General features: G+C 40.5%; 1 protein-coding gene across 2 annotated transcripts; it reads left to right on the plus strand.

The window, feature by feature from the left end:
* Window positions 1–1,375: 1,375 nt before the first annotated feature.
* On the plus strand, window positions 1,376–7,868 carry htra3a (HtrA serine peptidase 3a). 2 transcript variants are annotated; one of them, XM_033624319.2, is made up of 10 exons: window positions 1,376–2,156; window positions 2,893–2,998; window positions 3,680–3,902; window positions 4,323–4,520; window positions 4,801–4,833; window positions 5,236–5,350; window positions 5,492–5,542; window positions 5,622–5,679; window positions 6,411–6,506; window positions 6,838–7,868. In XM_033624319.2, the coding sequence occupies exons 1-10, from the start codon at window positions 1,733–1,735 to the stop codon at window positions 7,004–7,006; spliced, it is 1,473 nt and encodes a 490-aa protein (XP_033480210.1). In that variant the 5' UTR covers window positions 1,376–1,732; the 3' UTR covers window positions 7,007–7,868. The 2 variants fall into 2 exon arrangements, with proteins under 2 accessions (XP_033480210.1, XP_033480212.1); XM_033624321.2 differs by having other exon boundaries at window positions 1,387–2,156; window positions 4,326–4,520; window positions 6,838–7,867.
* The last annotated feature ends 8,401 nt before the right edge of the window (window positions 7,869–16,269 follow it).

Consider the following 16,269-nt stretch of genomic DNA (forward strand, 5'->3'; position numbering starts at 1 on the left):
TACTTAAAAAGCAGTAATGTCTTGTCAAAGAACAGCCATGTATGCGGCACTATTTCCAATGGAAAAACACCCACATTTGGGGGTTTAAAAGTAGCTGGAAACACAGCAATGACTGGTAGAAAACAAGTTTTGTTGTTTGTTGGTCTTGAGCTATGGTCTGCAGCTTGGCTGGCGTCTCACCCAGGTGTCGCCCACCATCCCCTCCACCTCCTTCTATTTAACAAAAGACAGCTCATGTACTACCTCACTTTATGAACACTGATATGATGTGTATGGAATGTGCAAATCTAACATATCCTTGGTCTGCAGAAACGTACAATGCCAACATTTTTTTTTCCGGTGACAAGGCCGTGCCTGTAATTGTAGGAAAGGAAAATTTATACATTTCTAAAAATTGCATCACTGGAATACAGTAATAATATATGAAGACATTTATAAAACAGTAATCTTTGACATTTGGAAGATGTCTCATTGAATCTTTGACAAATGTTGAAATAAAATCAGATGTTTCTTTGTTGTCCATGTTTCCGTGTATCATCCATCCATCCAAATTATTGGGTGTAATCTGGTTTTAGATTAAAGTGGGCCTGACTCTGCTTTAGAGGAAGGCTGTAGTAGCCCACAGGAAGAATAGGGGTGCGTTCCAAATAGCATACTTTTTCTTTTTACTTTTAGTATGCGCTGCAGGTGCCCTTAAAAAGTAAGTACTCTTGCATGCAGTATGCACACAATTGGGACATACTACTTCCTCATAATGTTACACCCTGAACTCTGACCCTCTTACTCATATATACATCACCATGGAGATAAAACAAAACGCTGTTTTTTTGCAGTGTTATAACTGCATACATTGTAGATTCTAACATATTGTATTCACTATAGTAAAATTACAAAGGCTGTACATTTCTCTGTTGTCATTTAAAACGTATGCCCTTTTGATGTTGGTTATGATTATTTTATTCAATTAAACAATTAAAATTCCTTTTATTACCAATCAGCTGTTCATCAGTCACCTTAATGTGCTCTCATCTGTCACTGTGACTTCTGACAGCTGTCAATCAGTTGTCAAACAGCTGTCAATGAGCTGTCAAGCTGTCATCTGCGGCTCATTTAATATAATGTATTGTACGGTGCGCAGAGGGATGTGGGACAGAATAGCCTGAAAAGCATGCTGGCTTGCATACTGCATTATCGAACGGGATGTAGTGGAACATCTTGGTATTTTTGGTTCACTGCATTTGACATACTTTATATCAGGACATACTAAATCTGGTATACTAGTATGGTAGTGTGGGGAGTGGGACGCACACTGTGTCTTTAAAACTCGCCAGTACTGAAAGGCTGCACTAAAACTGTGTAGTGTGTTTTGTCCCCACTAGATGGTGCGCATGATCAGTTTCATATCATGAGGCTCCAGCGCGCCTCAGCCTCTTGTATCACTTGCTCACAGAACTAAGTGATGAACACTCACCAGGCTGTCAAAATATGCAGGCACTGATGACTCGGCAATGTCTGGAGTGCAATCTACAGAGAGCTGAGAACACCAGCGTCATAGGCCCAGTCATTTTTCAAACAGCGCCATACTCTGTGGAGTAAAGTGCAGAGTGTATATAGCCTTTCATTCATCTATTGTTCGGACACAGAAAAAACATTTTTTAGAGACACTTAATATGATGTTATAGGAATCAGTCAAACCCATCCGAGCTCTCTGGCGCTGTTAACACTCATCAGAATGCAGTTACTTTTACTTATAGCTGCGTTTCTCTTTACGCACGACTTCACCGGAGCTGTGCGCTCCGACAAGTGCGCCTCCCGCTGCGACGTGGGCTCGTGTCCGAGCCCCAGCTGTCCTGGCGGGTACGTCCCGGATAGATGCAACTGCTGCCTGGTGTGCTCACCGCGCGAGGGAGACCCCTGCGGCCGCAAAAACGACCTGCCCTGCGGGGATGGATTGGAGTGCAAGCTGCTCGCTGCGGGGAGGCGGCGGGGCTCCAAGGGGGTCTGCCGGTGTAAGATGGAGCATGAAGTGTGTGGAAGCGACGGGAAAACGTACGGTAATGTGTGTAAGATGAGAGCAGCCAGCCGTAAAGCTGAGCAGAAGGGGAGAGACGCAGTTAGCCAAGCGCACAAAGGACCATGTTCACCTTCAAGAGCAGGTAGGGAAGCTTTGGGTGGTCAGTGGAAGAAATTAGGTTTCTGAGTTTGGGAAAATTCATAGAACATCCTGAGTGCATAATAGATGTGTCTGAGATGCAGTAGTTGGGTTATACTGCATGTGCTCATATCCAGTGGCTTTAATAGTTTACTGTGCTACCAACTCATCATATTACAAAATAAAGCTAACAGGAATCATTCTGTCTTAACTTAGACTGTAGATGTGCTGAGACGTTTGCACAATGTATTATTATCTTTATTGTTATTGTTATTATTATTATTATTAGTAGTAGTAGTATTCATAGTAGTACTAGACCTATTATCATTTATTATCCACCTTATGCAGGGGTGGGCATTCAAAGCAATACCTGTAATAAAACTGCAACAATTATTCGATTGAATTAATGAGCAATCATTTTAAAAATTGATCTATCATTAAGTAAATTTTCAAGCAAAATACACCTGCCATTTTTTTCTGATTTCAGTGTCTGCAGGATTTGCTGCTCTCTCAGTTTTATACTTTGTAAACTTTGAACTGTGGGAAACTGAGATTTTTCTTTCTGGGATTTTAGAATTAGTAATACAAAACTAATGAGTATTCAATACTGAAAGTAATCCTTAGTTGTAGCCCTAATCCAGAAGTGTTATGTTGTGTGTGTGTGTGTGTGTGTGTGTGTGTGTGTGTGTGTGTGTGTGTCCTATTTATCTTAATGCAGTGTGTTCTTCATGTCAGTACAGATCGTCCCCTGGTCCATCCCAGCAGCCTTCGCTACAAGTTCAACTTCATTGCTGATGTAGTGGAGAAAATAGCACCCGCTGTTGTCCACATTGAACTGTTCATAAGGTGAGATGTGTGTGTGTGTGTGTGTGTGTGGAGACATATTAGAGGAGAGGTAGTTGCACAACAGATATACCAATCTGAGTAGATAGTATCATCAACCATAGTTTGGCCCTTCAACCTTTAAATTGTAGACCGACTGACATCATTTGGGTACATCTACATGTGTTCTTCTCAGTGCACAGAAGTGATGGTTGGACCCTTATGCTGCCTTCAGATGAGGTTGTGTAACCACATTCAGGAGAGTCTATACGAACACCCCCTCCTTTGGTATTCACAGCCTCATAAGTGGATATTTCCTGAAAGCTCAGAGTTGAGACATGTTTTCATCTTTTCAGAAATAGTGTAGGCCATGGAATGGTGTGGTTTTTGGTAAATGGTAACTAATTTTAATTGTAGTCGAGTTTTTCCTCGTAATTTTATAACATATCTGAGGAAAAAGTGATATTCTCATTATCTCATTCCTCTGTCATTATGTCTTTGCATTTCCTAAACTACGTTACCTGCTCCCTAGCTTGCTAAGCTAACCATTTGAACCTCAAGCAAATCACCTACACAACTTCCCATGTCATAATCACAAGCCCATGAGTTCCATTTGGATTCCGCATATACAACCCAAAAAAGGATTTCTGTGTTTTTTGGCCTTTTCCACATTTCCTGTCTCCTTCTACTTTTTTCTGTCTCCAGACATCCTCTGTTTGGTCGCCATGTGCGTCTCTCCAGTGGCTCTGGTTTTATTGTGACCCACTCAGGTGTGATTGTGACCAACGCTCACGTGGTAACCACAGCTACCACGGTGACAGGGAGGCCTCAGCTGCGCGTGCAGCTCCATGACGGCGACGTGTATGACGCCATGGTCAGAGATGTAGACAGAAAGGCAGACATTGCTACAATCAAGGTCAATCCCCAGGTGAGAGCGCGTACTAACAGGCCCTGATCGGTCATAATCACTTTTTTTCTCTTTTTCCAAACTGAGGTAAATTTTATTTTCCAGACATTTCTTGACCTTAATACATAAAACATTCTGCACTGTTGCGCAAGAACCCACATCCTGTCCGTGCCAACTTCTGACAGTTTTCTGCTAGACATTCATAGCGGGAATACTTTCCTAAACACTAGCTCTGTGACTCAGAGACACCACGCTGATGTGTGTATTCTCACACCCATATCTCAAATACTTGGACAGTTTTGTAAGCATTGAACTCTTCGTCTTTGTCAGTGTCTATTCCAGACTTCTTTTACCCCTCATACATTTTTCTCTCTGTATGATTTGCCCAAAATGTCTCTATCTGACACACCTGTGTTTGATCCATGTGAATCCATATGGAAGCAGAAGAAGCTTCCCGTGCTGTCTCTGGGCCGCTCAGCTGATCTGAGACCAGGGGAGTTTGTGGTTGCTATTGGCAGCCCCTTCGCTCTGCAGAACACCGTCACCACTGGCATCATCAGCACCGCTCAGAGAGATGGCAAGGAGCTGGGCATCAAGGACTCAGACATGGACTACATCCAGACTGATGCTATCATTAATGTGAGCTCACACACACATGCACACAGACAGTTGTGTTTCCATCACCTCAAAGGACATTACATTGACTTCCTTGTCTCACCCTAAAACTGAATTACTGACGTTACGGGGACTTGCTTTTGATCCCCAAAAGGAAGGTGAGTCCCCAGAATGTCAATATGTCATTTATTCAGGACAGATGCACAATGATACTATACGTTATATGCATTTTGAATGTTTGCTTATGTGTCAAAATCATTAATGTCACTGTCTCTGTCTCGAATTTCGTCTGATCTATGAGAAGTATGGAAATTCTGGAGGACCTCTTGTTAACTTGGTGAGTAGTGCTGTGATGACTCCAGCTGTGGGGGATTATTCTATTGGACTGTCAGAGGTCCACATTTTTTAATACTAAATATTTATTTAATAAGAATACAAACAAATTGAAATTTATCAGTATTAGAAATACATAACATACACATTTAGAAGATGTGCAAATGTAAAATATTGGTGGGTGCAGAAAAGTACAATGTGAATATTCACTTCTTACGACTAGGCTGACAGTGTATATAGCTATATTTAATGTATTAAACGATGCACTATTTTCCTGTAGATGGTATTTGTGATAATGAAAATGATATTTTAGCCTCTAACGTATCGGTCTAAATGTACACCAACACAGTGAATTTTTTACTATGTGCTGCTGATCCTGTTTGTATGTGTGTGTAATCTCTTTCAGGACGGCGAGGTGATAGGCATCAACACTCTGAAAGTGACAGCAGGGATCTCCTTCGCCATACCCTCAGACAGAATCAGCCGTTTCCTCACAGAGTCACAGACCAAACACAGCAAAGGTCAGAGGTCAAAGCCTGAACAGCACATAGGTTGAAACTAATAGCACATAGATTCAGTTTTTGTAATTTGGGATCCTGATGTTTATAAAGTGGTTATTTCTTAGTATTTCTCAGTAAATCCCATCCCTGTTGTTGTGACAGAAAAGACAAGACTGCAAAGACGACTCACAGACGAACTACAGTCAGATGCAGGTGAGAGCTGCTGATGTACAAACATCTGTCGTAATGAAATTTCCATGTGATGAACTTCATACTTTTGTGTTGTTTTCAGACGCGTCAGATGTGAAGAGACGCTTCTTGGGCATCAGGATGCTTACTGTCACCGAAGGGTGAGTTTTAATATCCACAAACACACATACATGTAACTTTTTTATTACAATGCCTGAGCATTTTCAGCACAGATTTAATCAGCCCACACACCAGGAGAAAGTTTTAGCACTGGTGGATTCCATGCGTATTATATCAACATTTCTAAAGTGACATAGTATATGAGCTGACTATGTCATCTGGAGGTGGAGGGAATGGTGGATGGCCTTTCACTTAGGCAAGATGCCTGTCGAGCTGCAGACCTCTGTTTCCAGTGACTTTTTGGGCACCAAACATGGGTATCTGGTAGCGATCCCTACTGGCACAATGGATATTGGCACAAAAAGCAGTCTTTGTTGCTTTCTCTGCCAGGATAGTGTGACAAAAAGCATTTCTGTTTTTACAGAGACATTGCTTTTCCAGCAAGGATTGTGCCCCCAAAAAAGGGTATTTAAAGCCAAAAGACAATCTTTTCCTAACGATTACCATGTGGTTTTTGTACCTAGACCCAACCACACATCAACCACAGCATTGTTAAAATGTAAAGTTTCAGTGTATCCACTACATAATAACTTACGTATATGTGGTTTACAGAAACATACAATGTCAACATTTTTCTTGCATCTGGGTTGATTTAATTAAGCAAAATGATGATGGGCTCGCTACCCTTTAAGAAGCGTATTATCTCAGTCTTGTCAGTAGTATTTGTATTAGCTTTAACATTAGTAATAGTATCGTGTTTCATGTGTCTCAGTCTCGTGGCGGAGTTGAAACGTCAGAATCCAGACTTTCCTGAGGTCAGCGGTGGAGTTTTGGTGCAACAGGTCATACCTGACACTGCAGCAGAAAAGTATGTTCACGCACACGTGCAAAAACCAAAGAACACAAACAACACACACACATGCAGCCCTGAATCTTGCTAGAAAGAGACCATGATTCATCAAAGTAGCATCAAACTTTGATTTTCTTGAAAAGCCATAGTGTTATTACTTGTGGAATATTCTATTTTAAGACTGTTTCTCTAGAAATTATTTCCTACATAAATAACGACCTGTTACATAATCTATGGTCAGTCATGTGTTTGCCATGTACACATTTTACATTAAAACTTGGATCTCTTGCGTCCGTTACGCACCCCTACAGAAAACCATTGACTACAGTTTCTTTGCTCTGTGTTTTAGAGGAGGGATTAAGGAAGGTGATGTTATAGTGAAAGTAAATGGACAACCAGTCCAGACCACTGAAGACATCCATGAGGTGTTGCAGCGTGACCAGCCTCTCTTGCTCGAGATTCGCAGAGGCAATGATGACTTACTGTTCAACATCCACCCTCAAGTTGTGATACATTGAAGAACAGGATAGCTAATTTGTTTGAAAAATGTTGGGCAGGACTCAGTACAGTGGCATTATGGGAGTTATTAAAAAAGAATATGTGGAAAAATTAACTGATGTGAAGTGATTCCAGATTTCTGGTACAACAAGGAGAAAAAAGCATTTGCAGCTTTAACCAGTTTGATGATGTATATTTTCTTAGATAGATTTGCTAAATATTTAGGTGTGTTTTTCATACAGATTCTAATAAATATGTCAGTTTTATTGCTATACTGAAAATACTGCAGAGGAAAATATATTGCGCTATATTTTGTATGAAGCTCAAAACTTTCAGAATAAAAGCTCCCAAACGAGAAGCTGTGCACTGGTGTGTATGTGTCTGTTCTGCAGCTGTCGTCCATCTGCACAGACGGCAGGTTGGACTCCTTTGTTTATGTCTTCTCATCCCTCCTCCCTCCCACTCTGCCTCGGAAAGGCATTCTCCTAATTTAAACAAATCTAAGCCGGCACCTAGATACGCAGAGCACACACACACACACACACACTCGCACACTGAGTGAATTCCTGTTACTGGAAAACTCACTTTTATCCTCTCCCGTTTTGGTAATGGAAATCCTTGTGCATATCGTTTTCTGAACCTTGAAGTTCAGGACAGAAAATCTCTGTGGGGCTGCTGCTTTGTCTGTGTTTTTAGATCAAATGTAGGCTGACACTAAAGACAGCTTGGCAGCATTTGCTTCATAATAAAATGCATTAATGTATAGGTGACCTAAGCAAACTGTCATTCTTGGCGGCATGACTCTTTCTTAGGACAGTGTTACTCTTGATATGTCTCTTCCAATGCTGACATAACCCAAAAATGACCCACCTGATTTGTGTGCACAGCTCATAAACTGGACCCAGACAGACAATCCTTCCTGATTATTTGAATACTGTGGTATGTTACTTTTGGCTGTGACGCTGTGGAAGACAGGAGCAAGATTTAAAAAAAAAAAAAGGGAAAATGGGAACAGTAACAGACTACTATGGTGGACAAATCACAACCATGTCAACCAGCAGGAGTCTTCCTATAAATGTGCTCCTCTAAGTCTCAGCTGAGCGCGTGTGTGTGTAGCTGACCCAGTTGTTTGAGAGTGTGTGTGGTGTTTTCTCGTCTTGCCAAGACATATTGTCATCAAATCACAACCATGTCAACCAGCAGGAGTCTTCCTATAAATGTGCTCCTCTAAGTCTCAGCTGAGTGCGTGTGTGTGTAGCTGACCCAGTTGTTTGAGAGTGTGTGTGGTGTTTTCTCGTCTTGCCAAGACATATTGTCATAGCAGAGCGCCAGACTACTTCAGTGGGGCAAACCAGGGACACTGCTGTTTGTCCTTATACAGACAAAATTAAAACTATGTCACGAAGCTCACACTGAATCAAAACACTTCATACTACCTGCTTCTCAGTGTGAAATAACTATAACTCATAATATAATAACATAATAACGCATCAAATACATTCATCTACAATGGAAAATATACAGTACATTTCCCATAAGACCCTGTCCAAGCCATGTACCAATGAATTTATCACCATCTAGAGGCCAAACAGAGTCAAATCTGGTTTAAATTAAACACAGATTATGATCCCCAGATAGACCACTAGATGGCATGTTGGGCATAATAATTTGCTCTTGACGTGGCAACTAATGCCCAGATTATAAGGCTACTGTGTATGTGAAGTATAGCTGTTGAAGAGTCTACATATAGCTGTGGTTTTTACGCGGGTAATGTTGGAGCTAAAGTAGAGGGCACTGTTAAACATCTAAAGCTGGATGATGGACTTTCATGTATGTCTGACTGTTGCTGTCCCTAAACATAACCTAGTTGAGCTGCGGCCAGTGCATCTGTAAACACTGTCCCTGTCAGTATAAACAGGCCAAGCATCTTACTAACTACAAGACTTTTTATGTGGTCAACAAACCTGAGTGTCCCCCGTGAACAGTTTCATGTATTAAATAGAACCAACCTTACTGGATAGATTATAATATTTATGCTGTTAGAGGCTGATTTCCCTGTGGCTCATGACACACACAGAGCTGAAGTGTCCAGTAATGACAATATTCACCAGTATGAAATACACATTTTTGGATGGAGTGTAATTTACGGTAATATCCAGGCATAAGAATTTATGGTCTTTTGAGAAAACCTTGGAACTTTTGTACCATCTCTTCATGCTCTGATGATATCATCGGGGCTATCTCAGCTTGGGCGTGGACACTACTAATTCATAACAGAAGGCCTGCATTACATTCTGGAGGTCTGTAGTTTGAAAGATGTGGACATTTACCAGACAGGGAGGGTCTAGCAAAAGCTATGATACAGCAGTTTGACCCATGACTAACAGTCAAGATATCTCTGCCTCTACTGCTGTAACTTTGACAATACTTTGTTAACTCTGTCTCTGCTGAGTCCCCCAATTTCATGAAAGTGCAATATTAAATTACTTGAGTACTTCTTTGATTTTGAAACTTTTATCCATACAGGATGTGGCCTGTCTTGAGATTACATTTTCTGTTTTTCTTTTGTTTCCCCTTGCTTCCCCCGTTCCCCTTTAAAGGTTCTGTATGTGACATTCAGAGCATTAATATAGCTGCAAATCTGTATCTGGTATAGTGGAGTAATGGTGTCCTGAACAGAGAATGAAGTCATGCTCCCTGTGTGTGTGCTGTAATCCGAGCTTCTCTGTGGTTTGTTGTGGTAAGCCGGATCGGCCACATGGGCATGTTAGTGCATGTGTGTATACCACTGGCTGGCTGACCACTGCTGCACTGTGCTCATATGACAGTTACTGCAAGACTATTAAATGAAGGATGGGACACCATCTCGGACATTTGGGGTATGACACAGCTGTGATGTTGGAGGGTTACAGCAGACAACACTAAAAATAAAGGGATGGCGTTCACACAGGTGCTCTCTGGGTGTAGCTCTTTTTTAGCCTCCTTGGGTGCACTCAGCCTGAAAAAACTTTTTGGGTATACTGATTTTGATGATGGTGGATAGACAATAGAAGGTTTTCATATAGAAAGCATTTATTAAAGACTTATTTATTAAAAACTGCAGAACAGTAATTCCCATCCATATTTTTTTTTCTGGTATAAAATATATGTAAAACTAGTCAATCTTTCCCATGTTCTATGATGGTGCACCAGCTGTCAAGCCTTTTGGCAAGTGCAGGCCAGATTGTACTGCACATGTCCTACCCAAATGTCAATGACTTCCCCAACTACCCATGACTTCTCTTCTCTTTAACCTTTTTCATTACCCTGATATTGGGAAAGCATTATCAGGGAAGAGAAGCGCCCACCCTCCAGTTCCCCCCTGGTTATCACTACTTAACCCCGTTAGCAATGTTGCCATTGTTCAGTGCTGTTCCTCTTGTTGTTGCTGCTCAGCCACCTCCTTGTTTAGACCCAAGCCCAAACAGCTTGAGCCCCCTCAAAGGCCCTAAAAACCTGATGTCTCAAACAGCTTCTTATAATCAGTGATAGAGTCCTACACCAACACACAATTTGCTGCCAAAGTTTGAACAGTTTGTGTTATTTTTACATGAGAGATTTATGTACTTGTGTTTTTATCTGCGCTCTGTTCAATTTTCAAGTGGGAGGGTAAAAGGGGGGTGTCACATATTTCTGTGTACTATTCAGGATTTGGCAACATCTGAGCTGAACTTTGATGACAGTGGTGGGGTTGTTGCTCCTGTTGCCAGCACTGTCAATCAAATCTGATCAAATCACTCTCAGACAATTTCTAATAAAGCAGATTTGTTCAGCTTTATTAGTTCTGGAGTGTTAAAATGAAGCATGGTGATAATTCAGGCAGAGGGAGCCCACCCACGCTTTGAGAGCAGCTTTATGGCTGGGAAGAGGCTGGGGTCGTGTCTAAAGACCTTAGACCTCTGGGAAAGACATCCATAGGGAATAATGGACCTTCAGCTCAGTCACATGTTCTCATGATGCTTTGTTTGTCTTTCAGTGAGAGAAAGAGATAAAGACCGAGAGACATTTATAGAAGGGTACAATCATCATGCCCTATATAATGTCAAACTGTGAGTCATCGGTGACCTCAGATCCTGATGACATTCTGAGTGCCATCAGCGCTTAATGGATGCTAATTAGCATCTGCTGTTTGCAAACAAACACGAGCACACATGCATTTTATGTAATGTTATACTGATGCAAATACTGAGCTGGAAATCTCTAACAATAAAGAAACCCCTCTTTATTTTGGCAGGGATGGAAAGCAACTAACTACATTTACTCAAGTACTGTATTAAATACTTTTTAAATATTTACTGTACTTGAGTAATTCCATGTTATTCTATTTTCTACTTATATTCCACCACATTTCTGAGGGTGTATATTGTAGTTTTTATTTCACTACATTTATTTGACAACATGAATTACTCCTCAGATTCAGATTATTACAACAAAATCAAATCAGCAAAGAAACATTATGTTTTATTATACCTAAAGATAGCTGGCTGTAAATAAAGTATGTTAAGTAAAAGTTTGCTTTATTAGTTTCATCATTAACGTGATGCTTATACATTAGAGAATTATTCATTTTAATCTAGTAATATAATATATATGATTCTGAATTGGAACCGTCTGCATAATTTTAATTTTGGTATATAACATATATATATTTTGCTTACTAAATGTTGAATGCAGGACTTTATTTCTGCACATTTCTTCACTGTGGTATCCATTTTACTCAAAGAAGCAGTGTGTAAGATTAAGTGGTATCTAGTGGCAGAAAGAGGATGTAATATTTCTAATTTTGTTTTTATTAGAACTCACACAAACCAAGTTTGAAGGCAATCCGATTAAATCTGTATGAGGAGTTTGTTAAAATACAACACATGGAAAATGCCAAAAATGATCACCGAATTCAAAATTGCTGATTTCCTGTTGGGTTTAGGCAATGGGCCTAAGAGAGTTACTGAAATTTGTTACCTTAGAGTGAGCAGTTTATATTTACATTGGGAGCGGGTCCACTTCCATGTAGTGTGCTATGTTGCACTGCCATGTTTCTACAGCCCAGGATGGACACCAGCTCTAGAGAGCGCCTTTTACATTTTTACGTTGATGTTCAGACCACTGTGGGTTCTCCTGTACGCTTTGAAAGGGAGTAGTGAGTGGAGGGGTATTCAGTTGGTTCAACACTTTCTCATCCAAAAACTCGTCAAATACTGCCGCTTTGTCAGTGGACCACATGTCATAATATGATGCACAAGATACTCTCTTGTGTCAGTTTTAGATGCTCAGGGATGGTGTGATAATTTATGCTCATTACATGCATCGCGTCTTTTTAAAATACACTTCTGTTTTCATAGGAAATGTACACTTTCTGCTTGTTACATGCATATAGTCTTTTCAAATTAAACTTAAAACGTGGGCAAAACACTTTGTTTTTAGGTTTACTTCCTGAGGTTTGGTTTTAAAGAAATCTAATGTTACATCACGTGACATACATCACTAGCGTAGCGTGCTACATATACTAGCACGCTATATTATGATTAAAATAACTTCACTGACTTTTGGTTTCACAAGGGAAAAGAACAGTTGCCTCCTGAGTGAAAGTCCAGACTTTGTTTGACCCAACAACCATCTATCTCACCCACCCTGTACAGACTTTTTCACTCTTTATCGGTGCATATCATCCCGGTGTGGAACGTGCCTCTGTGCGTTGGTGTCTGACGCCATGATCCACTGACAAAGCGGAGATATTTGACGAGTTGGGAGTGAGAACTGGTTGGTTGGTTGGTTGCAATCTGCAAGCTCACCACTAGATGTCACTAAATCCTGCACACTGTTTTATTAAATAAAAGAACTGAGTTGTTCTTACACCACTTGATGTCGGATGTGTGTTTGTGTCTGCCGGTCCTCATATGGTCAAGTGAGTGAGTAACATAAAACTGGAAAATGGTCCAAAAAAAGATTGTAAAACTGTGATTTTATGGTATAGGCTATGTGGCCTCAGTTGAATCTTTAGCATACACAAGAGACTGTTCACAGTAAAGTTGAGAAGTTGGAGGAACTTTGGAGCTACAGACTGCAGACTGTGGCATCTGGCATGGCAGCAGAGCTATAGACACATTGGAGTCACTTTAAAAAAAATTCTGTTACACTGTGGCATTACAGTAGTACAGGCCTAACTACTTCCATCTGTGTTTAAATCAAGTCTGACTGTATGACTCAGCGCATTGCTGACCAAAAACACTGTGGGCAACTTAGAAGAGGAGAGGAGGAGAACTTTTGAACAGACATTTGGAGAAAAAAATAAAAAAGTCTTTCATCTCACCACGCACATAGCTGAAGGCAACATCTCTCACACAATGAGGCTCCACAAGTGGACAAATAGTCCTGGAAAAAGCTAAGTAGATCCATGTGTTGTTGTGTTAAATATTCTGCTTGGCATCGACACTGAGCCTCCTCCTCCACAAATGTGATAAAACGGTACATTCAAATACAAATCTGTACATGCAAGGTGGATAGTAATTTTATGCCTATGGCAGCTATCACACAGAATATTACATTTTCCAAAGGCGACACAGTTTTGGAAGACTTAATGAGGGCTAAAATTCCAGGCATTCCTGGCAAAGTATGATCTGTTTTTACTGAGATTTTCCTTTGGATATACTCTGTCTGTCCACAGTCATTTCAAAGTTGTTATTGGACTTAAGTGAGACAGTGGATGACTCCTCTGTTGTTTGTCCTTGTGGTCCATCCAAAGAGCTTTCTGTCCAAAAACTGAGGAAAGGTTGATTATACAAAAAGAGGTTACTTTATCTTTCAGAAGAAAATGTTTGCATTGTATTTATATGTTGAATTTGCATGTTTCATATGTATCATATCAATGTTTCTAAAGTGACATCCTAAGAGCTGACTTTGTCATCTGGATTTAGAGGGGACAGTGATGGCGTGTCGCCTAGGCAAGATGCCTGCTAAGCTGCAGACCAATGTTTGAGACCAGTAAACAACAAAACCAGTTGTCTTTTAGCAAGTCACTGCTGCATTTCCAGCAGCTTTTTAGGCTTTAAATGTGGAAGTTTGATGGGGACCTGTTGATTGTTTTCCCAGCAGGTATAGTAGAACAAAAAGCGGTTGTTTTTACCAAGACATTGCTGCATTTCCTGCTGGGATAGTGGCACAAAAAGACTGAGACATCGCTGCTCTTCCAGGGGGATAATGCCCCCAAAAAATGGGTATTCAAGCCAAAACATTATCTCTTCCTAACTATGACCGAGTGGTTTTTGTGCCTAAACCTAACCATACATTAACCACAGCATTATTAAAATGTATAGTTTCAATGTATAATGTACAAATGTAATGTATCTGTGGTTTGCAGAAATGTAGAATGGCTTTTTTTTACTTTCTTCTGCTCAAATATATACAGTATCTGTAATATATAGATGCTGAGAGATATTTTTCATTCTTTTTCAGCCCCTCTTCCCTGTTTGTCTCATCGTTCTTTGTCTGCTTTTAGTTCCTTACTTTCCTGCCTTGTCTATTTCTCGTTCACACCTTCCTTTCTTCTCTCAAAAAGAAGATGAGTCTCGGGCGTCTCTCATGTGGTCTCCAGCCCTCAAGCGCTAAAGGTACTACATAAAATCAGCAGCAGCAGACTGTGTAGAGGACACTCTGCCCCTTCTCCTCAAAGGCTTCTCATTTATTATTTCTGGGTGTGAATATAAATCCCCTGGTAAGGAAGATGTTTAATATTGCAGCACACCTAAATATTCTCTGGGCTCCCAGGCGTTGCAGGAAAAGGAGTTGTAACATTAGACAGCCAAGCTACTGTGAACAAATCCACTCTAGGTCATATTGTTATAGTTATTTTAACAAAATCCACATTTGAAGACATTAAAGAGAGCATAGGCAAGACTGTTTTTTAACAAGACTACTGTTGGCTGATAACTTGTGTTATGGTGTAGTACCTGAGCTAGTTCAAGCAGATAAAAATCTATTAACATATTAACAATGGATAATTTGACGTCACTTGTATGCCAAAAGCTGTATAGCAACTTTCATTTCATTCTTTTGGTGTTCTGACCCACAGCTTTTCTATTTTGGTTCACTACCACCACTCTAAAAGCAGAACCATAAACAGATAGCCTGTTGCTCCCTGCAGCACCATAGACTGTGTAAATAATAAATGCAGCTTCTGTGAAATTACCCATTGGTTTATGGACTTTTTTTGAGACAGAAGTGACCATATTTGGGCAAGAGGCTGGGGTGGATCTGACTGAGAAGCCGAGGACACTATTGGCAGAGAGCCTATCACTCAAATGACCCCGCCCTTAAATATGCGTAACTTTGGAAAATGGAAAAAATCACTACCTGTGCAGTTGTCGTCAATGTTGAAATTAGCTATGGAGACCAAAACTTTTTTTTGTACCAGGCTGTAAACATGTTTTTTTTCTGCTGTAGTGTTGGCCACTTTTAAATGGGGGTTAGAGGGAGATTTACTCTGTTATGGAGCCAGTCTCAAGTGGCCACCCGAAGTACTGCAGTTTTTGGCACTGCGGCATTGGCTTCATTTTTCAGCCTCAAGGGTTGCTAATAGCCCAGCGCCAAACAAGAGAAAGAAGACTTAGCGACTAATAGTGGAGTATTTGACAGCTAAAGAGACATTTATTTTCCTTAGAAGTTGGTGGAGACCAAAAACAGAGCTAAAAGGAGAGGGAAATTTGGACTTAGGCTACATTCATCAGATGGACAGAAACATGACGCTAAATGTTGCTAATGTTGCTAATGTTGCTCTGTAATTGCTGGATATGTAAAAAAAGAAACAGTTTGCTAACATGTTTGGCATATCAACTTATATGTCAGTTCTTTGTTTACAGATTCTCACCAAAGAAAGTCAGTTATTGAAGTTTTAAAGAAGCAGTTAAATATTTTGGAAAATATTGTTTTCTTGTTGAGTTAGATGAAAAGATTGATACCACTCAAATATCCGTGCATTGACAATGCAGCCAGAGTTGGAGGACAGTTAGTGTTGCTCTCCTCAAAGTCTGAAGCTGCCTAATGAATATGATTTATTGCATTTCTTTGATTAGAACACAAACGGAAATGGGAAAACCAAAAGTTTAAGGGGCCATACACATCCTGCATTTCTTGCACCCTCAAATTGTTTCCAGTGTAGACGCATGGCAGGTGTGCTAAAATGCCAGAGTGACGTTGTGGCGCACACACAATCCTGAGTGCCTATTTTTCAGGGTGCGACAGCTGCACCCTG

This window comes from Epinephelus lanceolatus, chromosome 3 (genome assembly GCF_041903045.1).
Source record: "Epinephelus lanceolatus isolate andai-2023 chromosome 3, ASM4190304v1, whole genome shotgun sequence".
In the NCBI taxonomy this organism is placed as follows: Eukaryota; Metazoa; Chordata; class Actinopteri; order Perciformes; family Serranidae; genus Epinephelus; species Epinephelus lanceolatus.

What these genes read in the sequence shown, in the direction of transcription:
- htra3a (XM_033624319.2), top strand. Translation starts at nt 1,733, where the DNA reads ATGCAGTTACTTTTACTTATAGCTGCGTTTCTCTTTACGCACGACTTC. An exon ending in AGACTGATGCTATCATTAAT is followed by an intron (nt 4,521 to 4,800) that starts GTGAGCTCACAC and finishes ATCTATGAGAAG; the next exon opens with TATGGAAATTCTGGAGGACC. An exon ending in ACAGACCAAACACAGCAAAG is followed by an intron (nt 5,351 to 5,491) that starts GTCAGAGGTCAA and finishes TTGTTGTGACAG; the next exon opens with AAAAGACAAGACTGCAAAGA.